This window comes from Brienomyrus brachyistius, chromosome 7, assembly GCF_023856365.1.
Source record: "Brienomyrus brachyistius isolate T26 chromosome 7, BBRACH_0.4, whole genome shotgun sequence".
Lineage (NCBI taxonomy): Eukaryota > Metazoa > Chordata > Actinopteri > Osteoglossiformes > Mormyridae > Brienomyrus > Brienomyrus brachyistius.
This window is the reverse complement of record NC_064539.1, coordinates 20,230,671-20,252,575: the sequence shown is the minus strand read 5'-3', so window position 1 is coordinate 20,252,575 and position 21,905 is coordinate 20,230,671. Positions and strand designations below refer to the sequence as shown.

The following is a 21,905-nucleotide window of genomic DNA, read 5'->3' as shown; positions in this document are numbered from 1 at the left end:
TGCCCTGCCCACCCTCTCCCAAAACATCCATCCAGCAGTAAAACGCATTTCACCGACTTGATGATTCTGGAAAAGCAATACCATGGCCAGTTGTCACTTAAATTTTTAACTACTGATCCATTTCTCCTGTACCACAAAAACTGAATTACTGAAGTTTCATTTTCACTTTAATAACAAATGATGCTTACTATGCACACATGTTCATGTACAACACATAGAATTTCAAAGTATGACAAGGAGTCAGCTGATAATTATAAAACATTCTTTATTCTTTACAGAGGACACTTGTTTAAATATGATTACATACAAACCATGACTTAAAAGCAGCCTCATTCACCCATATTCTCATATATAATCGCACATCTTCCCTTCATAGTCGTACATTTTTATTAATTTTTTTAAAAAGCTGCTGCTTCACATTTCCATCCGCAGCCCTAATCAACAGGTTCCTTCACATGATTCTCCATCTCCACACTCAGAAATCGTCGTCGTCACAAATATCCAGATAGACGTCGAAAGCCTCGCGGTTACAGTTTCCGTCTGGGGTGAAGACGTACTTATGGAATGTCCCATCCACACAAATGGCTACGTCATGTTTGGGAAGGAAGGAAGGAAGGAAAAAAAAATTAATTCCCAGTAACCTCCGCATGCCTGGAAACCTTAAAGTTAATGTCTTCCAAGAACAAACTCGGGATGCAGTGAATCATCAGATTGGTCCCTTTCGGCGAGGATGCAACCAATGTCTCCTTGATATTTGGGGAGAAGCAAGAACAGTATCTGGGAATTTTTACTGTCCTCTGTACTTGTGCTCTTATTTTTGGGACTGGTATTCCGTAATAGAATATAACGTAAAACGGGTACATTACAACACAAGTACGGTCAAGAATGCATATTCAGACTCACCCAGGGCTACCAGCATGCTGTGTAGTGACACTGCAGTAAGAACACTACCCTTAAGTAAAGTGACAGGGCTACCAGCATGCTGTGCAGTGACACTGCAGTAAGAACACTGCCCTTAAGTACTGTGACAGGGCTACCAGCATGCTGTGTAGTGACACTGCAGTAAGTACACTGCCCTTAAGTAAAGTGACAGGGCTACCAGCATGTTGTGCAGTGACACTGCAGTGAGTACACTACCCCTATGTACCACAGTGAGTGTGCTGTAAGTACACCATCCCAAGCTGCATACCTATAACAGAGTTGACATTCTTGGAGGTGTTCTTCCCAAAAGCGCAGATGCAGGCACATTCGGCTGGCACGGTGAAACTCGCAAGGGACCACTGACTGTCCACATACTGGCTGATCACAGGGCCCACCTTTCCCACACGAGCCAGCCTGTCAGATATGATAAAATTACACCTATAAAATTTCAAACAGCCAAAGGAAATCACACCTTATGGAACAAATCTCCACGAGCAAATGAGCGTAGGGTGTGCAACAAGACATCATGTAATAAAACCACATTATGTAAAAACTCAACAAAATGTTACAAGTTTATAGCCTACATATTTTTTTATTGCAACATTACCCTATTATTATTACATTGTCCAAAAAAGGGCATCAGTGTGCTTTTGTGATCCATTTTGGGTGACTTTTGTTTCTCAGTGATAGAACAGCAGGCAAAAGTTCAAATAAAAAATGTCATAGAAAATAAAGATCTGCTTTGATCACTCGTTAATTTATGAATCACACTGCAAACTATTTTAGTTACTAAGGGTTTTGAGAAACACTCATTAATCGACAGATTATCTTAAGTACGAGATAACGAACGACTTAGCATCATGTAACTTTAGGGAAACGCATCCTTGAAAATTTACCTAAATTTTTCTAATGAAAATTTGTAACATTTTGTTGAACTGTTACATGACACAATGTTATTACATTATGCATTGTTACACAGTATGTGAGAACACATTGTATAATAATGTCAAAATATGTGATTGAAGTTTGTAACATTTTGTCAAGTTATTACATAATACAGCAGTATTACATAACGTGACATAGGCGTCTTACGCAGAGCGGCGGTTGAGTTTGGTGTCTTTCAGAGCGAATATGTGGACGGTTCCTTTATCGCTGGAAGCACAGAGGAAAGACGAATCATGGCTGAAATTGATGCTGCAAAACAGATGGAACAGGCCAGATTAACACAACATGCACACGAATCCTTATACTCTTCTATATATATCCTGTGTTTAATAGCAGAAAACACGAATGGCAATTGTGAATCCACAAACCAGTTAACCAGCTAGGAAAATGCCAAGGTACTCAAGAAGGAGAACAAAGTACAAAACAGAAAGTTTTTACTCATTAATAAGTATGAAAACAAACACGGTCACATGACTATCTCAATTTATTCTGCACTTAAAAGTTACACCTCAACCAATATAGCCTTGCTATGGCATTTGCAGCACATCAGAGAATCCCTCTGGCCTCCTCACCAGTACAGAGTGGCTGGGTCAGTGCCCCGCCGCAGTTCCACCAGCTTGTCCCGAGTGGTGGTGTCGAACAGTCGGATGAGGGTGCCCTTCCGGGAGGCCGAGGCGGCCACGCTTCCTGGCTGGTTCAGTGCCAGGCAGGCGATCTCGCTCTGGTGGGCGTTGATGGTAAAGGGGGCTGAGGACGTGCCTGGCTTAGTATTGGAGAGGTCCTGGGTGATGAAGGGGAGAAGTGGCATGATCCTCTTAGCCTTGTACAGCCAAAGATTTGTGCGCAGCTGGGCCAAACTGTAACTGCACAACCCTAAGCTTTGCCCCAATTTTTTGTGCCTTGTACCAATTGCAAATAAAATATCTGAATTCTGTATAACCACCCATTCAGTATGCAAACCCAGTGAATGCTTTATAGCCCCCCCCCCCCACTCAGCTCCTGATCTCCGACTCCCTCACCACTAGCTGAAGGCTGCCACACTTGTGTCCAGGGAAGACCAGCAGCTGCTTCTCCATGCTGGGGCACAGATCACACAGGCCTGCCAAGCAAAGAGGAAGAGTGAGCCCCATCAGGCCAGCCTTCCCCAAGGACAGGCTCACTACCTCAGGTCCGCATCGTTGTGATAATCTCGCTGCAAGTGACACACCTTTGGGATTGTCCCGCGTGTCAAACTCAAACAGCTTGACAGGGTCGTCAGGGAAACTGTACACATAGATCCTGTTCTTCAGGACGATAATAATCCTTCAAATTCATGAGTGAAAGACAGTGATAACGTGAGCATATTGATGCAACATAGAGCAGGAAATCTTCACAATCAAGTGCCATTTAGAAGGAGTCAGGGGTAATTAAAGTGACAAACGTAACTCACTTGTCATGCCTCATTAAGACAGACAGCACTGGCTTAGTGAAGGTGAACTCCAATACCAGCTTGTCCTTGGAGTCTCGGCACTCCCGAGCATCATCCCAGATAAGCACTGTGCGCAAAAAGGTGGCGGGGAGGGGGGGGGCAGACCATGATTAGCAACATCTTCCAAGCATACGGATGCAGAATGCGTATGTTTTGAAAGAATTTACACAAAGTCTTTTCACGGAGCAGACATTGTCACGACTTGCACCTACCTGAGATCTCAGAGAATTTCGGGTTGACGCCTCCTCCCACGATGGCAAGCAGGTTGGAGCGATGCAGCATGGAGCAGAGCGCCACGCTCCCTACCTGCTCATGATCTGCGATGTAAAACGTGCCGGCATTCAGAAAGCACACGCACCCGAGACAATAATACTGACCCTGAATCTAATATTCTGACAGCAGCAGCTGCAAACCCAGACGAAGCACATGAACAACAGACACATCTCAGACTGAAGAACAGCCGATATGTATGTACTAATTAAGGACCAGAAGGGGAACAAGTATAATATATCCGCACAATATACTTTTCATAAATTGTTTCAGTACCTACTCCATGGTTCAAGGTGCTAGAGGTGTTTTAAACAGGCACTTTGTAAAACTGGCAACTGGCATATTACCTAGGTGACCCTTCTCCATTAGGGGTTCCACATTGTAAATCCTGACTCCAGTTTCCATGGCACAGCAGAAGCAACCTGTCACAGGGGCAGCATTTTAAGGTTACAGCAAACAGCAGATTTTACATATATGTTGATCTGATTAGCAGATGATTTTGTCCAGAGCATCAGAGAGGGGAGTTAGCCAGGATCCATGGAGCAATTATAGTTAATGGTATGAGTTAAAGGCCCAATGGTGATCTGTTTCCAGTGCCAGCCTGGGATCTGAACCCACAACCTTCTGGATACAAACACTGATCCCTAACCTGGTGAGATACACACCAAAATGGCATTAGCCATTGACTTATGATTGTGATTGAGCTGCGTCTGACTGGGTAGTTACATAAATATTCAGAACGGTATGTCTTTAAAGGCAAACATAGCCCAATGCAGACAGTCGTAAAATCAGTGCAGATTCCACATAAAATACAAAAAAAATCTATCGGGGCATCGGATTGACACGAGTCGATCAATTAATACAGGACCTAGAGAAATTATCCTTGACTTACTCTGATCTTGGTTAAACTGCAGACTGTTGACTCCTCTTTGCTGAGCCATGGCTGGTACGTGTGTCCTGCTGTGTTGGCGGCTCTTAATTATCTCACGAAATTAGCCACAACACTCCTTACTGCATTGCTACACCCTGCAAAGAAAGAAAACAGCGAATACAAGTAAAAAATAACATTAAATTAATCGTCGACGATCACGGCATTGTTACAAGAACTGTCGTCGACTTCAACACAAAACATTTACTAAACAAATAGCGTGTGAGCAATCGTTTGAGGGCTAACTGCGACAGCAGCTGCCGATACTAACACTGCTTACCATTGAACATTTAAAAAAAATATCATACAATATTATGTATGGTTTACATATAATTATTAATATTTGCACAGTGGGTGCACTCAAGGAACATGACAAGGATAGCGTTGTTATTGTTGTCGTCGTTGCGAATGACGTAATGTAAGCCTACTAGTTTACGGCCAGTAACTGCCAAAAAGGGTGCGTCACTGTCGTGTCGCACTGTCGCGAAGCAGTATAAGGGGATTATACGGTTTTTTTAGGGGTATTTGTTGAATGATGCTGCTGGTTATAAAGCGCTTTTTAAATGTGATTATGAGAATGCACTGAAATACAGTTTGACTGCACTTTTGGTGACTAACATCTTTTTCTTTGAAGTAAAAAAAAATATATATATTATTTTTTTTTTTACCTTCCGGCTACATCGCCAATATTGGTTTATCCGATACTATGAAAATTAATATTATGCGATTGGTGAGCCTTAATTGTCTTGTGGATCCGCTTTTTGAAATGTTTTAGTTAAAATATGTCAAATATCCATATTTCTAGTGTTTGACATTGCAGGTGTTCTAAGGTAGTTACTGTGAGAGAATACATTCAAGCAAGTCAAATGCAAGAAATAAAATGTATGTGAGACATTATAAACAAAACATACTAGCACTAGATGAAACTTTTTCTATAACTTGTCTAGTCAGGGTGGCCCGTAAACATCCTGTAGTATAAAAAAAGTCCTGGATATGCGTCTTCTTTGGCTTCCAGGAAAGTGCATGTGGGAAAAATATCTTTTGATCTGGAAATCTCCCTCTGCCCAAAGCCACAGCAGTGGAGAGTGGTCCTCCGAAACCACTGCAAATAGGCTGACGTCCAGGGAAGCGTGGGTGATCTCAGGACATTCCTAAATCATTTTGAACAAAAAAACACCAATGGCCAATCATTATAGCCTCAGTCACATCACATGATCTCTCCTTCTGTAGTACCACAACTGGGCCTTATCCCTAATGATTGAGGACTTAGCTGTTCCAGACTGGGGAGGGGTATCAAGGTGCCGCAAACATTTTAGACTTAATGAGAGCTTATTATATCGGGCTCCCAACCCAGACCAGTCCAATCTTATTCCAGATTTTTAGGGCCCCTGTCACCCAGGGCCCTTGGGATCATCCTCTCTTCCCCCCCCCCCCCATCTGCCAATGGTTACTTAATCTCTTCATATTCGGTTAATATTGGTATTGATTGTCAGAGACACAGTAATCTCACTTCACTGAAGCTATCCGGTTTTTCTGGGCTCTTGTCACATTAAGATTATGTGGCACTTTAGAGATCAGTCTCTCTTTTTAACACTTTATTATTCTTTAGTAATGTTCTTGGTTACATTATTAAGAATGTGAATACAATCATCTATTCAAATGTGTTTACTAAACAATGTACATTATTACTAGCAGTATTTATGCTTATTTTGTCTCAACAGTGTTTAAATCGTATACTCGGGCAACGGCAAAACAAATTCGTTGTACTTTTGTCGATGGCAGTTTAAAGGATTATGATTCTGAATCTGATTCCGATTTCTATGTTCAGCCACAGCACAACCACACAATGATCATTTAGTCCAACCATCCGTCTTCCAATCACTCATCCAATACTGGGTCACAGGTACATCATGTAGTGGCTCTGTGACATAATCACAAAAATATGGCAGTGTATAAAACAACAATGAATCTCTAACAATCAAGAAATGGAAAACGAGCTGTTTTTTTATCTCCGATCAGCCTCAGTTCAGTAAGGAATGAAATTCTGCTCCAGCGTGATATAGTTTATTTTAAACCCTTCATTTTCCCATGGGTGGAGCTTCCTGTTGAAAGTGTTGGAGATGATCCAACCCTGTTTGCATAGTCTAAGAAAGCTGAGGAGAAGGTTTGTTTGGATGCATATGAATGTGTTGGAAAAATCTGTATATATATCTGTATTAGTGTATGTATCTATGAGTGTATGTATCTATGAGTGTATGTATGTTGGCATATTTTGGGGAAAATGTGTCTCTAGGAACAGAGTAACTGCCAAAAAGATGTATAATTTCTTTTTTGTTTTTATGTATTTCTCATCTGTTTTGAATTTTGCTGGAATGGGGTCAGGAATCATTGATCACATTGAAATTAGTGGGAAGTCCCCATGAAGACAGAAACACAAACATATGTTCGTTTGTCTGTGAGCGTGGGTAGCTGTTTGTCTGCTCATGCTTTGGTATGTGTGAGCATGTGGGTGCCAGTGTCTGTCTGCTCATGGTATGTGTGCGTGTATCTGGTCTGTCTGTATGTGTGTTGCCAGAAATCATTTGAATAATTTGTGAGTGATTCATCCAGCCGAGCAGCTAGCATCGTCAATCACTGCTGAACAACTCAAGCAGTCTCATCATTTAGCGTTTGACTGTTCACCTCCTCCGTCCAGCTTTTCAAACCAAAATCTTTTGTCCAATGGCCATGTAACCTAGATCTCTATGGCTTTTTGTATCATATGTCTTGTTGTCTAATCTGCAGCAAACATGCAAATAAGCATCCCATTGTACCCAGTACTTGTGACAATAAACCTTTGGAATACTCAAATCTGTTTGGCATCCCTAGCCATCCCTTTCTGTCTTTCACTCCTACGGCCGATGCCTTTGACATACATGCAGTTAATAAGCCAAAGGGTCTTTGGAGTGGTCTCTATCGCTAACAAAATGGCGGATCAAACGGCTGTCTGGGGAGCTGAAGACTCTTATCGCTTTGTGCTGTGAAACAACCGCATTAAGGGTGCGATTAGATAAAAGAAGAAAAGAGGAATGATCTGAGTTAGTTCTTGCACACACACACAAGCACATGCAGTAACCCTTTTACGGCATTTAAATGCTATAAGATACATATATAGCTGAACTGTACAAACCACACACCCTTTGTAAACAAATACTCCAAGGAGAGACTGGCTCAGGCCCAGTCTTAATTTCCTGACTAGAACCTCATGTCAGGAAGGCTGGGAAAGGGGGGGGGGTAACTTTATCTTATGGTCCCGCCCCTTTCCTTCCTCAGACTCAGCAGGAAGGCCAAGTCTGGATCGGCTCACGGCAGCCAGGGGGGATAAAGAGGGGAGAGAAGAACAGAAGAGAAGGCAGGAGGATCAGAAAATACTGACAGCAGAGCAAAGAGAGGGACAGGCATTAAAGAAAACACAGGCGTGCACGGTGAGAGAGAGAGAGAGAGAGGCAGGGGAGAGGAGAGTGAAATTCGAGCAAGAGCACCAAACGTTGTGCGGAATTTTCTGCCCGGAGGACCGACAACCATGGCTGCCCGAGCTGCGAAGGGCCGTGCGCAGCGGCTGAGCAAGGATCTGACCTGCTCCATCTGCCTGGACCTTTTCAAGAAGCCGGTGTCCCTTCCCTGTGACCACACCTTCTGCAAAGCGTGCATAGCTGGCTTTTGGTCCAGACCTCCACGTCTGGGCCAGGACCAGGCTCAGGACCAGGGCCAGAATCCTAACTCCAACCAGTGCGGGGTCACCGTGGCCTCCTGTCCTCAGTGCCGGGAGGTCTTTCCCAGCCAGAGCTGCCGGCCCAACCGTATTGTGGCCAGCATCGTGGAGAGCTACTGCCAGGGTCTGGAAGAGGGGGAGAGTCTTGGTGTGGGACGGGCGGCTGCAGAAGCTATGCCGCAGTGCGCCCGGCACCAGGAAGACCTCAAGCTCTTCTGCGAAGATGACCAGGAGCTGGTGTGCCTAGTATGCGGTGTCTCCCAGGAACATAAGAGCCATACACTGGTCTGCATCCAGGAAGCACAGCAGAGATGCAAGGTGAGGTGGCTGGGTGGTTGAGGAGCACATGTGTGCGAAAGAGTTGACGTCTTACTCATCATCTGCATGCTAAAAGCTTTACTTATTGTTATGTTACCTGTTATGATGCTAAATTAAACTGTTTTTGAATTTGATGTTGACAGAGGAAGAAGTATAAACAATTAAACTTGTTTCCAGTAGTTTAGACAGGAAGCTTACATCCTTATTTTGCTTCACCATTGTTTTCATGTGCTGGGATATTAACCTGCTTTGCTGTGGTTTATTATACGAATGGCTGAAACACAGCCAACCCGCTTCGGATTCTGTTCCACAACATATATTTCAGTTGGCAGAAAACTTCCTGGGGGATATTTTATGAGACCAGACAGTCTGAGTTGCTGAGCTAATTTCTGCACATACGTTCACCCCAGGCTAACAGGATTATCTCCCTGTGTGAGTTACTCGCCTGGTCATGATAGTGGCGTTGGCTTCTATTGTCCAGACTACTCTGAGCAACTCCATCTCCGCCCTGCGTACCGAGTTGAGCACTGCCTTGGAATGTGAGAGGGAGATTGAGGAGGAGGTGAAGAAGCTAAAGGTGAGACCTGTCTCTGTATTGTTCCACTTGTCTGCCTGACTATAAGAATATACAAGTGAGACCTACCTCTCTGTTGCTTCAACTATCTGTCTGACTATAAGAATCTACAGGTAAGACCTACTGCTCTATTGCCTCACCGGTCTGTTTGATTATAAGAATGTACAGGTGCGACCTACTTATCTATTGTTCCACCTGTCTGTCTTACTATAAGAATATACAAGTGAGACCTACCACTCTGTTGCTCCACCTGTCTGCCTGACTATAAGAATATACAAGTGAGACCTACCACTCTGTTGCTCCAACTGTCTGTCTGACTATAAGAATATACAAGTGAGACCTACCACTCTGTTGCTCCACCTGTCTGTCTGACTATAAGAATATACAAGTGAGACCTACCACTCTGTTGCTCCACCTGTCTGTCTGACTATAAGAATATACAAGTGAGACCTACCACTCTGTTGCTCCACCTGTCTGTCTGACTTTAAGAATGTACAAGTGAGACCTACCACTCTGTTGCTCCACCTGTCTGTCTGACTATAAGAATATACAAGTGAGACCTACCACTCTGTTGCTCCCCCTGTCTGTCTGACTATAAGAATATACAAGTGAGACCTACCACTCTGTTGCTCCACCTGTCTGTCTGACTATAAGAATATACAAGTGAGACCTACCACTCTGTTGCTCCCCTTGTCTGTCTGACTATAAGAATATACAAGTGAGACCTACCACTCTGTTGCTCCACCTGTCTGTCTGATTATAAGAATATACAAGTGAGACCTACCACTCTGTTGCTCTACCTGTCTGTCTGACTATAAGAATGTACAAGTGAGACCTACCACTCTGTTGCTCCACCTGTCTGTCTGACTATAAGAATGTACAAGTGAGACCTACCACTCTGTTGCTCCCCCTGTCTGTCTGACTATAAGAATATACAAGTGAGACCTACCACTCTGTTGCTCCACCTGTCTGTCTTACTATAAGAATATACAAGTGAGACCTACCACTCTGTTGCTCCACCTGTCTGTCTGACTATAAGAATATACAAGTGAGACCTACCACTCTGTTGCTCCACCTGTCTGTCTGACTATAAGAATATACAAGTGAGACCTACCACCCTGTTGCTCCACCTGTCTGTCTGACTTTAAGAATGTACAGGTAAGTCTTACCTCTCTATCGCTCCATATGTCTGACTATAAGAATGTACAGGTGAGACCTACCTCTTGATTTTTCCATCAGTCTGACTATAAGAGTCTAAAGGTGAGACCTACCTCTCTATCATTCCACCTGTCTGACTGTTATAATCTAATGTGTTTTATATGTCTACCTAAATTTATGCTGTGCTATGCCTTGCTACCTGCCTTTTTCTGTGAGTCATGCTGTTTAATCTACTCTAATCTCTCCTCTTTCCTCTTTCTACTCAAACACTGTTCACTTTACCTGCGAAAAAATGTTAGCTGAATTACAGTTAGCGGCAGTAAATTTAGTAGATGCTAATTGGTTCGCTAACATTTTTTAAAGTTAGCAAAAACACTAATCCACCAATGGTTTATAGGTTCTAAAAGGGTTTTGTTCCATAATTGTGTGAAAAGAGGTGTGTCACTTTTTTTTTTAATGAGATTTCTTCACCAAAATCTTCTTCCTTTCACAGCAAATTCTACCTCATTCTCACTTCCTCTTTCTCTACCTCAGCCTCAGCGTCTTCTGTCCTTCCTTCAACCACTTTGTGCAAAACCCAACTAAGAAATTGGGGCACCTTTTAGAAACTCTGCTGCAGCCGTCATACCGTCGCCAGGAGGTGCCGTGTCATGGTATGACTGCTGGAGAACCCAAACACGAGAAACCACCTGAAACATACATATGTAATGCTGCAAGATAAGACGTGGAGCTCATGTTACTTACATAGACATAAGGACATCAAAATAGGGTAGCAAGACCTTGTGTTACTCCTAAGAATGTGTCAATATAAAGAGCAAAACTTGAGGAGTGTTATATAGGGGAGGAGGAAATTCCGTCCGTATTAACGAATCTGTGATCTTACCACATTTGAACTGGAATGAAGGTCATTCCAACTCCCAGGAAACTTCTGCAAAGAAATGTTTTCTTTGTTCTGACCAAATCTGGTCAGCAGTTAGATTCCATCTGTGGTCGCATGTTCTGTATCCAACCCTCTGAACTTATTGAGACACTCTCATTGAGAGGTTTAGCACTCGTGAGCTCACAGACACCCCCCGCTGGATGCCTTTGGCTCTTGTCCCGCTCACGGCTGACTTGGGTACACAGGAGCACACCGCAGACCTGAAGCAACGCATCGAGGCCCAGTTCAGCGACCTACACCAGTTCCTCTACCAGGAGGAGAAGATGCTCCAGGTGAAGCTGAAGACGGAGGAGCGGCGTGAGCTGATCCGCCTGGATGAGCACCGCGCTGTGCTCAATGTGGAGATCTCCCAACTCCGGAGAACCCTGGCTGAGATTGAGGACAGGCTCAAGGAGCGAGACCCGTACCAGCTGCTCAAGGTGAGGGACTTCCAGATCTCCAAAGAAGGGGAGACTAAAACCTTGAGCTGGAAGGGTGAGGCTTTGTATTTCAAAAACAAAGCAATGGCCAGCTGGATGGTTAATACTTTTGACCAATAGCCTTTGGGCTTACATCTTGTCTCTGACAGATACGCAGTGATACGTAATTTCACATCACACTTGGTAATAGGATAACTAGTTAGTGGGGGTGCTGTGTGGCTCAGCTGGTTCAGCTACTGGGCCTGTAATCAAAAGGTCACTAGGTGAAGCTCCAGTTTCAGCAGAATAGGCACATTTCTGGTGGGCCCTTGAGTAAGGCCCTTAACCGCCCCACGCCCTATGAGGGATGTCATAAGAATGTCCTGACCCTGTATGTGGACCACAAGCTTCATGTTGAACTGTTTAAATAAAAGATCATCTCAGGATAGTGGTGATAATGGTGAGTGCACTGTGAAACACCGCCTCCCAGCAATTCTACGTCACTTTACAAGTGGAATATTTTTACGGCACCAGAAATCTGAAATTTATTATACTCATCAGTCTTCTTGCCGTAGCAATGACACATTGAGATGTTTGCTTTGGGGTTCTTGGGGTGTGTTTGAGCGGCGTTATGGAGACTATGATGCAACTGGAGTGCAAAAACACAGAGCGGGGATTTCCATACAGCTGGAGCTGACCCAGAGGGAGGATGTGAAGTGCTCAGGCCGCTGATGTAATGTGGAAAACAGCCCCTTCCACTACTGGCTCTTACAAACCCCCCCTTCTTTTTTCCTGTTTCTAAACAGAATGCCAAGGCCTTTCTACAAAGGTGAGAAAAAGTGGGGGTTTATCAGGACCCAGGTAGAATTATTTTCAGATTACAAACAATGCGGAATGGGCATCCTTTCAAAGCATGTTGATGCAGGGTTTTAGGTTTGATGCATCAAAGCAGAGTTACAAATACACTCCCTACAGACCAGTGGGGCTATTTAGAGAATCCCACCTCGAGTTTCTTTCTATGTCTTGTCTCTCACGCACTGCTCTCACGTATGTTACAACTCACTCAGTAGGCAACCTGTGAAGTTCGAGAGGCCTCCGCTTACGCCTCCGAATCTGTGTGAGGGGCGCTTTGCGGGACCGCTGCAGTACCGCGTCTGGAAGTCACTGAAGGGAATCCTGTACCCAGGTACTGTCACGTGACATGCACTGCTATCCGTTTTCTCCAGCACCACTAGAGCCAGCAGGGGGCACTGCAGTCGTACACTTCAGTCCTGCGATTGCCTCACCAGTCATAAATAGACAAAGCACATATTTATAAACAACATAAGATGTGTTTAATATAAATGTCAAATGATGAGTCTGTGCCATTTGGAGCTTGGGAAACAGATAATACTGTTGACTTAAATAGAAGATAAACACAATTATTTCCTTCCTTGTGTTTATATGTAATTAAGGAAATCGTTTTTTCAGACTTCATGCAATGCTTTTCATGTTGCATTCAAAAGGACTTTCCAGAGGAAGGGCATGGTTACCAGGGGCGATTGTGATGTAAAGGAAACTCAGTTTTATATCCAAGACTTCAGACCTTCCGCACCTATGAGGTCACTGCGTGCTCCTCTGTAATTTTACGGGGCCGAGGGACATTTTGAGGTTAAATCACGGCCATTCATTCACTTCACAGGTACTTCATAATATGAAGCTGACTGCTATTTTTTGTCTGCACCCCCCCCCCCCCACACAGGCACCCACTTTCTGACGCTTTATCCCACCCCCACTATCTCTTCCAAAGACCCAACAGCCATTTGTGTTGTAGGCCTTTTGGTTTCTGACCCTGAAATAATTTGGAATATAATTGGTCTGGGTTTGGGGCCCAATATAACATGCTCTCTAGTGGCACCCCCGGGTGACGGCAAAAATTGTCCAGGTTAACGATGGTTAAAGGTGTTGAATTGCGAGGGGGTGGGGCACTCAATATTGTAAGATGATCAATTTAATGGGGGCCCTGCAGCTGCATATTTCCTCTCTTATGGGGGGTGCCAGGATCCCCCCCCCAGATACTCCTCAATTCAAACACTGGCGCTGCTCCCTTCTCTGCCCTGTCTTACATGCCGCTTGAGGTTTCCCATCTGATCAGGTCTGAAATGTTGGAAACGTAAATGTTTTGGTCTCTTTTGATCCGTTTTTGAGTTCGTGTCCCCTAGTGGTGCAGTTATCTTTACATCTTTACTACAAGCACTGAAACAGCAAGTGAGGTACAATATACTGCAGTGATGTTTACACGAATCAATAGTCAACATGGATTAGATCATTTACTGAGGTCTTTTGGCTTCGGTGGAGCAGTTTGCTCGTTCTGGGTTGTGAAGAAAACGCTCCTTGCTTTAGTTCTGTAGCTATTTGTTCTATTTGGACATAAAAATGGGTTCAGCTCATGATACTATTCCTTCCTGCAGCTCCGGCAGCCATCACCTTCAACTCCAGCACCGCTAACCCCTGGCTGAGCCTCTCGCCCTCCCTCACATGTGTCCGCTACCAGACGTTCCACGCCGGCATGCATGACAACCCGCAGCGCTTCAACGCGGCCCTGTCCCTGCTGGGAAGCCAGGGCTTCACCCACGGCCGGCACTACTGGGAGATTGAGGTGTACAGCAGCACCGTGTGGACGGTGGGGGTAGCGCGCGAGTCCGTGCCCCGGAAGGGGGTGATTAAGGCTCTTCCGTCTAATGGCTTCTGGACCATCTCTCTGTCCTATGGGGTGCAGTACATGGCAGGCACCTCGCCGCCCACCGTACTGTCCCTGGAGGAGCCGCTGTCCCGGATTGGGGTGTACTTGGACTTCAAGCGGGGGCTGGTGTCCTTCTACAATGCCGAGAGCATGGCGCACCTTTATACCTTCCATGAGACGTTCACTGAGACACTCTTCCCCTACTTCAACCTTGGCTTCCTGGACAAGGTTCATGAGAACGAGCCCCTCAAGGTGTTCCTTCCTAAGGTGTGATTTTAGAACTCCCCCCCCACCGCCATTAAACAAGACCAGGACTGGCTAACTTCCACATCAGCTGACCTCAATAATCATGCCCAGCCCTTCACAGGAAAACAGCTACGGGGGGCAGGCTATGCCTAAAATAACTGAAACATGTTCTCAATTGCAAAAGCAGACCATATTCATCCATTTTCCAAACTGCTTACCCTACTGGGTCACGGGGGGTCCGGAGCCTATCCCGGAATCAATGGGCATGAGGCAGGAAACAACCCAGGATGGGGGGCCAGCCCATCGTAGGGCACACTCACATACCATTCACTCAGCATGCAAACCTACGGGTAATTTAGCATCTCCAATTAGCCTCAGCAAGTTTTTGGACTGTGGGTGGAAACCGGAGTACCCGGAGGAAACCCCACGACGACATGGGTAGAACATGCAAACTCCACACACATGTAACCCAGGCGGAGACTCGAACCCGGGTCCCAGAGGTGTGAGGCAACAGTGCTAACCACTGCACCACCATGCCGCCCCCTGACCATATTCAGTATATGTAAAATACAACATAATATAAGCTCTATATGCAAAACATAAGCATCACTATCAGTTAAAATGTTAAAGTATTTAAAATAAGACAACTACATATTATTATTAATGTATTGAAATATAGAACTGTACATTATAACTGCAGTAAGTCTTATACTTATTACGTAATTCCATAATAAAACCTTGCCATATACAGTGACTCTTTGATATTAGATGTTTTGTGCTTGCAATCGTCAGTATGGTGTGATTTGAACACAGCAGCGACAGATGAGGTGAGCTTGGGCTTGAGGAAGGTTTGCATGCTTTGTTAGTACCATGACGGCGATGTCATCGCTATGTCAGATGTGTCTTCTATTCGTGTGCCTTAGGGCATTCGCCTCCAGTCCTCTTGTAAGTCTGGGGACTGTGCATTGAGACTGCTGTCCATCAGTGGCCACCAATCAACTTAGTGGAGTCTGAGAATAAAATGTGGCAAGTAGAATTTGAATCCTGAGGCCTGTTTCACAAAGCAGGATGTCTTGCTTAGCTGGATAACTTGTTGGATTTAAGGTCTGAGCTAAATATAAGTGAAGAAAGATAAAGTTTGTTTACACTGGTGTAACTTATATCAACAAGTTACCCGCATAAGCAAAAAATCCTGCTTGGTGAAATAGGCCCCAGGGGCCATATTACAGAAACTTTCTATCTTATAAGGTTTTCCCCAACTTGGTAACTGCAGGAATCCTGTCTTATCTCATCCTATCTTAGATCAGGTTAAGAAATCCTAAATACTAAACACAACTCAACTTCTATGTCTTTTATCTAGCAACACTACATATTTCAATAATAATAATAATAATAATAATAATAATAATAATAATACACTGACACCGCAATGGGGGAAAGTTGCGAAGCAGAAAGGTCGACCGTAATTATAATATTACACACAGACACATACATACATACATACTAGTAGGCAAAATTGTGAAAACCTTTCTAATTTTTAAAGATTGCAGGAGTTTATTCAGCTGTTGTTCCAGTTACTTATTTAATCGTCCAGTGTTTCCATCCATCCATCCATCCATTTTCCGAACCTCTTATCCTAGTGGGTCATGGGGGGGTCCGGAGCCTATCCCGGAAGCAATGGGCACGAGGCAGGGAACAACCCAGGATGGGGGACCAGCCCATCGCAAGGCACACTCACACACGCACTCCTATGGGCAATTTAGCAACTCCAATTAGCCTCAGCATGTTTTTGGACTGTGGGGGGAAACCAGAGTACCCGGAGAAAACCCCACGACGACATGGGGAGAACATGCAAACTCCACACACATGTGACCCAGGCGGAGACTCGAACCCGGGTCCCAGAGGTGTGAGGCAACAGTGCTAACCGCTGCATCACCATGCTGCCCTGTCCAGTGTTTCATGTTTATTAAGTCATACATTGATTGATTGAGTGATAATTAAACCTTCCTTAAACACAATCCTTGGCCAGGCGGAGGCTCAATTGCGGTAATGGTGTTGGCCCTTTTCTTTCATTTACTATGAGGATGCAGTACAATTAATTACCACTAGAGTGGATAACTGTACTGTGATATGGCCTGTGTGTCTCCCAGTTATTCCCTTCAGGGGAAGAACAGCTAAAGATGACATCACCATACTCTAACTTGTCAGTGGGTCTTGACGTGCTTCGCCCTGGTTCAACAGAATTTATTTTAGATACTGGACTGCTTAAAAACTGGCAATGTTTACATTTGACAGCCAGAAATATTGCAAACAAAACTTCATAGGGATTTCTGAGTTATAAACTTATTTTGGGATCATTATCTCATTATCATAAGTGGTAAATCATTTGATCATACAGATTTTCCCAAATATAAATATCTCCGATTAGCATTAACCCTGCCTTGTTACTTTTTTCATCTCTTGATTTAACCATATAGTCTGGGCAGGATTTAAAAATGCATTAGCTACAGTACAGTATGTCCATAGTGCGCCAAAATAGGTTCAAATGTACCTCAGCAAATTATAATTTTTTTAAATAAATCAAAACTGAATGACAGCAAAAATGACAGGATGTTATTGACGGGAAAATGACAAATCGGACATAGTTCAAATGACAGGAGTTACTGAGTTATTATATTTTTAAATTTCTGAGATAAACCCTAACTCCTCCAGAGTGACACACGAGAGAGATGTTCTGTGTGACAATGACGTTCACAATGTTCACAGTGACAATGACGCAGCCAATGCAGTTAAGCACACTATCAAAGTCTTTCTTGATTGATTTGGCACATTTCACACTTAGCATTCTAACAGCTTAACAGCTTACACATATAGCACAACACTATGATTCATCTGCAAAAGCCAATAAATATCCCTAAACAATTAACTCATGTTTCAAAAGCGAATAATTCTATGAATGAATTAGTCAGTGTCACTAAAATGAAAAGTACAATCATCATTGTTTTAACCGCGAGAGTAAAAATGCTTAGATGTCAAATGATTTTTATTCTTGTCAAAGGCACTACTTTCAACAGTACATTACATTATGTAAAGTTCGGCAGCATGAGACTCCCATGCGCATGTAACTTCTTCATATCTCTAGACACAGTACAACACCCAACAAAACAAGTTACCCAGCACTGCAAAGCACAAAAAGCAACAAAGTGACGATAGAAGAACAATAAAATGGCAACAAAAATAAGTCATACCACTGCAATTTATATAATAAATTTTTGAATTATAAGAGTTAAACACCCAGACAGAGTGGTGGACATGAACTGGATCTGCACATGATCATATGACTGTATCGCAATGTTTATAATATCAGATCAAATGGACAACGGAGTATGGGCACACTGCTGGTCCTATGTAACCCCCCCCCCCCCCCCCCCCAACCCCACCCCGGGCCTGGATACATGCGATGATACGGTGTGGAAGGGAGTCGTACAGCCAGTGTATCCCCTCCTGCAGCAAGTCAGCCCACAGCTGTTGTAACTGGCCCAAATTACATCCAAATCAGACTATTACTTAACTTTTTTTGTTACTGAGTATATACTGTATAGTTTTCGGTATAAAGTTATTACAATGGGAAACTATATAATTAATTTTGACCAACAAGACTAAAGCTGTCAGGCTTTACCTATTGTGTTTCCCTAGTGTCTCGTAATTGCCAGTTATTCTACTCTGATTACCCTCATGTGGTGTCCTGCCCTTTGTATGTGAGGTAGAGATGGCAAAAATTACACTACATGAACCGCCAGATGTATTTTTTGACTCCAACAGATAGTGCTGTCTGTCCGAAAAAGGGCTCCAAATATGCCCAAAAACAAGCCAAGAGCACCATCTAGTGGGGTCATAAAATACTGCAAATGGTTCATGAGGTGTGCTTTTGGCCAGCACTAATGTAAGGTCTTACGTCTGGGCTGGCAGGTTGAGCATTTGTTGCATGTAGTTGTGGTTAGGGTCTCTGTGTTCCTTGTGTTCCCCCTGGCGTATAGATTTACTTTGTGAGTTGTCAATAAACCCCCTTGCACTCCACATGACCTGGTCTCCCTGTGCCTGTGCCTGGCTATGATGTGAATAAACCAAGAAAAAAGTCATAACAAATTATATCAACTGTAGAAGATCATTTGTATACATTTATTAAAGGATTTTAGAAATGTGTGTGAAACAATGAGAAATGATGTTATGCTGTGCAAAAGTGGTGTCATGGTGTGGGGATTATCTTTAAATGTCATTTGAGAAATGTGCCAAAGTAAATGAGAAACCGTTGTACCTAATATTAACCTTTTAGAATGGGATACAAACAATTTAATAACAGATTTCCTCATTGCTCAAACATTTCCTGCTAGCAGCAAGCTGGGAATATGAAATAAGACAGGAACAATGGATGGAAATTTGTCTTGGAAAAACAACTGGAAGTAACCTCCCAGTGCTACAATTTATATAATTTCAGAAAACATATTACTGATATCACTGCCAATAATTTCAAGAGAAGTGATACTAGACGCTGTGATGGACTGGTGTCCCACCCTGGGTTATTCCGTGCTTTGCATCCATAGTATTCAGGATAGGTTTCTGGTCCCCATAGAACAAGTGGGTAAGGAGAATGAATGAATTATAGTAGATAAATAGTTTATAACGAGACCTTGCCCATCAATACATATATCTGCTATGTTCTTGCTAACATCTTATGAAACATGTAAAAGAACATAGACTGGAGTTTGAAGTTGCTTGAGTCTGTCCTAGTTGCCCAATACGTAAAAGCATTTTGAAAGGGCTGATTTTATAGGGCAGTTATTGACTGTTTTCCTCAGATATGGCATCCTCTTTATTTGGACTAACAAAGAAGGCTTCTCTCGTGCCCCTGAGATTTTTTGTGATACTCAAATGGACCATAATTCCAGATTCTAAGAAGAAAACAGTTTTGGAGCGACTCTAAAAGGATTTCCAAAGCAAATGATGCAAATACTTAGGATTTAAAATAGGATTTAAAAATAAGAAGCTTGAATTACTGTAAGGGCCAAAAGGAATTGCCCCATTTACCATAGTGTATTTGCTGCACAGGCTGTTGAACACAGCTATTACCAAAAGCTCCTTATGTGAAAGTGTCTGCTGAACTGAGGAGGACTTCATAATGAATCAGTGGTCTGGAACTGATTGCAGTTTTCCCAGAAACTTACAAGATAGGAGATAACAAGACCTCATTCACCGGACCTCACAAAGAGCGTTTCAAGGGCCTTTTGTCAAACATGACCAACCACAATGAAATTAAAGCGTAAAAATGCAGAACACATCAAAAAACACATGAGAAACACAAGGCATTTGTGAAGTAACAACAGTGGGTTACACTGGAGACTGGACAAAATTGATATCTGACATTCATTGAGGTGAGGGGTGGGTTACAGGTGCATTTAAAGCCGTAATTAGACCCAGAATTCCAAAATAACTCGAATAGCTTTGATTATCACAAATACGTAGGATAATATACCGTAAAGACCTGCTCCAACAAGAAATAGGACCATTACAATGAGATAATGCTAACAGCCTACCTACACCAAAGCTGTCATGTTTACCTATTGTGTTTCCATGACGATACAACAATATTTGATGATTAGCTTCTTTCTATCAGAGAATTAAGTTTTTACCTGTGTGCCATATAAATTACTTTGGGCTGGGCCATAAGGAAAAGATTCTAGCTGGGGGGGCATCTTACAGCAGGCCGCCTTGCCACAGAATGCCCCCCTGTCTAACTCTGGCTGGGAAAATGCTACTGCACCAAACTTGCACCAGTTACTCATATTTACCCCATATTTGAGCTGTACTATAGGTCACTTGCTGGGAGGTTGTTGCAGCTGGGTTAGGGTTCACATCCATTTGCATTGTGCCGATGCAACCCCCCTACCCCACTGAGGTGATACTCGTTGTCTTGACGACAGAGACAGTACACACTCAAAGAGTCTAACTTCTTAACCTCCCTTTCTGCCAGTAGGAAACATGTAAGAAATCCATTGAAACTTTCTTGCCCACTGTGTTTCACTTTGTGCAGCCTATCAATAGCCTGTTGTCACTGACAGATGGATTGAAATATCTTGTTGGTACCGAGAGCTCCCCTGCTCTTTCTAATGTGTCTGCTACAACTCTTATGGGACAGAGATATTAATCTTGAATAGCTGTAATTCCTAAAGAGGAACAAATCAGTGATATAAAATGGAGTAAAATCATAATTTATTCAGCTGCCATTCATTCAACCTTTGAGCAGTTCTAAGAAATTTACTCCACTAAATCCTAAGTATTACATGCAGCCTTGCCATTCTGCCATTCAGTTAAAGTGTTGATTATGTCAGATATCGCTGGTAAAGCGGGTAAGCGAGCGGGCAGGAAGCGAAATATGGGGAAAAACGGGGATTTATTAAAGGAAGATAAGAGAAACAGTTAGGAGACATCGACTAATGCTAACCAACATCACTGACCACAACTAACATCACTGACCACAACTAACATCACTGACCCACAAAAGCAAGCCAAGACATTGACTGAAATAGACAAGACTGGCCAAAAATAATCAGACACAGCTGGGCAAGATCGGGGAAGCAGACGTGGATAATCAGGGGGCGTGGCACACACGAGGATCGGACGAGCCGGGCATGACAGATTACACACTAAGAAAAATAACAACTTATTTGTTGTTATCTCTTAGAATCACTGACAATTTAATTCTAAGCGCTGCTAATTATCAGTGAGAATTCTGTAGTGTTCTATCCTTGGGTACATACATTTGTGAGTACAAATGTCTGTGAGAATTACTCCATCAGCCTCAATGGTAACGTCACACAAACTTTGAAAATTCCTGATGGAGACTGCACAGGGAAAACAATGTTGCTCTGCCTGTAAATTTGGGTAATCTGAGTTTTAATCTATATTGGTGCTACTAATTAGTATAACTGTAAAAGTGGACAGTTTTACGGGACATTTTGTCCCATATCTTCACGATATGACTGGGCAATATGGCAAAATGTTTTATCACAATTTTTTTTCCATTTCAGTCAAGATCGATAATTATCATGATATAAATCAAGCCATTATTTCTTCACTTCCAAGCTCCAAATTTTTCTTAAAATTCTATTAGGATTACCCTTACATTCAGAACATGGAAAATTATGACAAATTGAGTGAAAAGCAAACTGAAACCTAATTTTATTGAACAAACCATACAAAAATGAACAA

At 43.1% G+C, this 21,905-nt stretch overlaps 2 protein-coding genes and 1 long non-coding RNA gene across 13 annotated transcripts; 1 reads left to right on the top strand and 2 right to left on the bottom strand.

Moving 5' to 3' along the window:
• Positions 1–248: 248 nt before the first annotated feature.
• On the bottom strand, positions 249–4,955 carry wdr45 (WD repeat domain 45). Its single transcript, XM_049020984.1, has 11 exons — positions 4,813–4,955; positions 4,497–4,630; positions 3,952–4,026; positions 3,547–3,651; positions 3,296–3,401; positions 3,074–3,168; positions 2,886–2,965; positions 2,439–2,647; positions 2,014–2,115; positions 1,190–1,335; positions 249–585 (listed from the first exon to the last, which is right to left on the bottom strand). Exons 2-11 carry the CDS (start codon positions 4,543–4,545, stop codon positions 476–478), a joined length of 1,077 nt encoding a protein of 358 aa, XP_048876941.1. The 5' UTR covers positions 4,546–4,630; positions 4,813–4,955; the 3' UTR covers positions 249–475.
• A 2,890-nt stretch (positions 4,956–7,845) lies between these two features.
• Positions 7,846–15,393, top strand: trim69 (tripartite motif containing 69). Of its 2 annotated transcripts, none has more exons than XM_049020489.1 (6): positions 7,846–8,601; positions 9,083–9,178; positions 11,459–11,692; positions 12,478–12,500; positions 12,742–12,857; positions 14,122–15,393. In XM_049020489.1, exons 1-6 carry the CDS (start codon positions 8,095–8,097, stop codon positions 14,664–14,666), a joined length of 1,521 nt encoding a protein of 506 aa, XP_048876446.1. In that variant the 5' UTR covers positions 7,846–8,094; the 3' UTR covers positions 14,667–15,393. The 2 variants fall into 2 exon arrangements, with proteins under 2 accessions (XP_048876446.1, XP_048876445.1); XM_049020488.1 differs by having other exon boundaries at positions 12,739–12,857.
• On the bottom strand, positions 9,322–10,403 carry LOC125746478 (uncharacterized). Of its 10 annotated transcripts, none has more exons than XR_007398987.1 (6): positions 10,306–10,403; positions 10,121–10,250; positions 9,976–10,065; positions 9,701–9,920; positions 9,516–9,645; positions 9,364–9,460 (listed from the first exon to the last, which is right to left on the bottom strand). It is a non-coding gene; the product is annotated as an uncharacterized LOC125746478 (long non-coding RNA). The 10 variants fall into 10 exon arrangements; XR_007398983.1 differs by having other exon boundaries at positions 9,976–10,140; positions 10,196–10,250; XR_007398986.1 differs by having other exon boundaries at positions 9,322–9,425; positions 9,536–9,645; positions 9,701–10,065; positions 10,176–10,250.
• Positions 15,394–21,905: the final 6,512 nt, after the last annotated feature.

Excerpts from the sequence above, each read along its gene's own strand:
- trim69 (XM_049020488.1), top strand. The coding sequence starts at position 8,095 with ATGGCTGCCCGAGCTGCGAAGGGCCGTGCGCAGCGGCTGAGCAAGGAT. Across the intron at positions 9,179-11,458 it reads AGGAGGTGAAGAAGCTAAAG|GAGCACACCGCAGACCTGAA; the intron begins GTGAGACCTGTC and ends TTGGGTACACAG. Across the intron at positions 11,693-12,477 it reads ACCCGTACCAGCTGCTCAAG|AATGCCAAGGCCTTTCTACA; the intron begins GTGAGGGACTTC and ends GTTTCTAAACAG.
- wdr45 (XM_049020984.1), bottom strand. The coding sequence starts at position 4,545 with ATGGCTCAGCAAAGAGGAGTCAACAGTCTGCAGTTTAACCAAGATCAG. Across the intron at positions 3,652-3,951 it reads AATGGAGAAGGGTCACCTAG|ATCATGAGCAGGTAGGGAGC; the intron begins GTAATATGCCAG and ends TTTACATCGCAG. Across the intron at positions 1,336-2,013 it reads AAACTCAACCGCCGCTCTGC|GCTGGCTCGTGTGGGAAAGG; the intron begins GTAAGACGCCTA and ends CATATCTGACAG.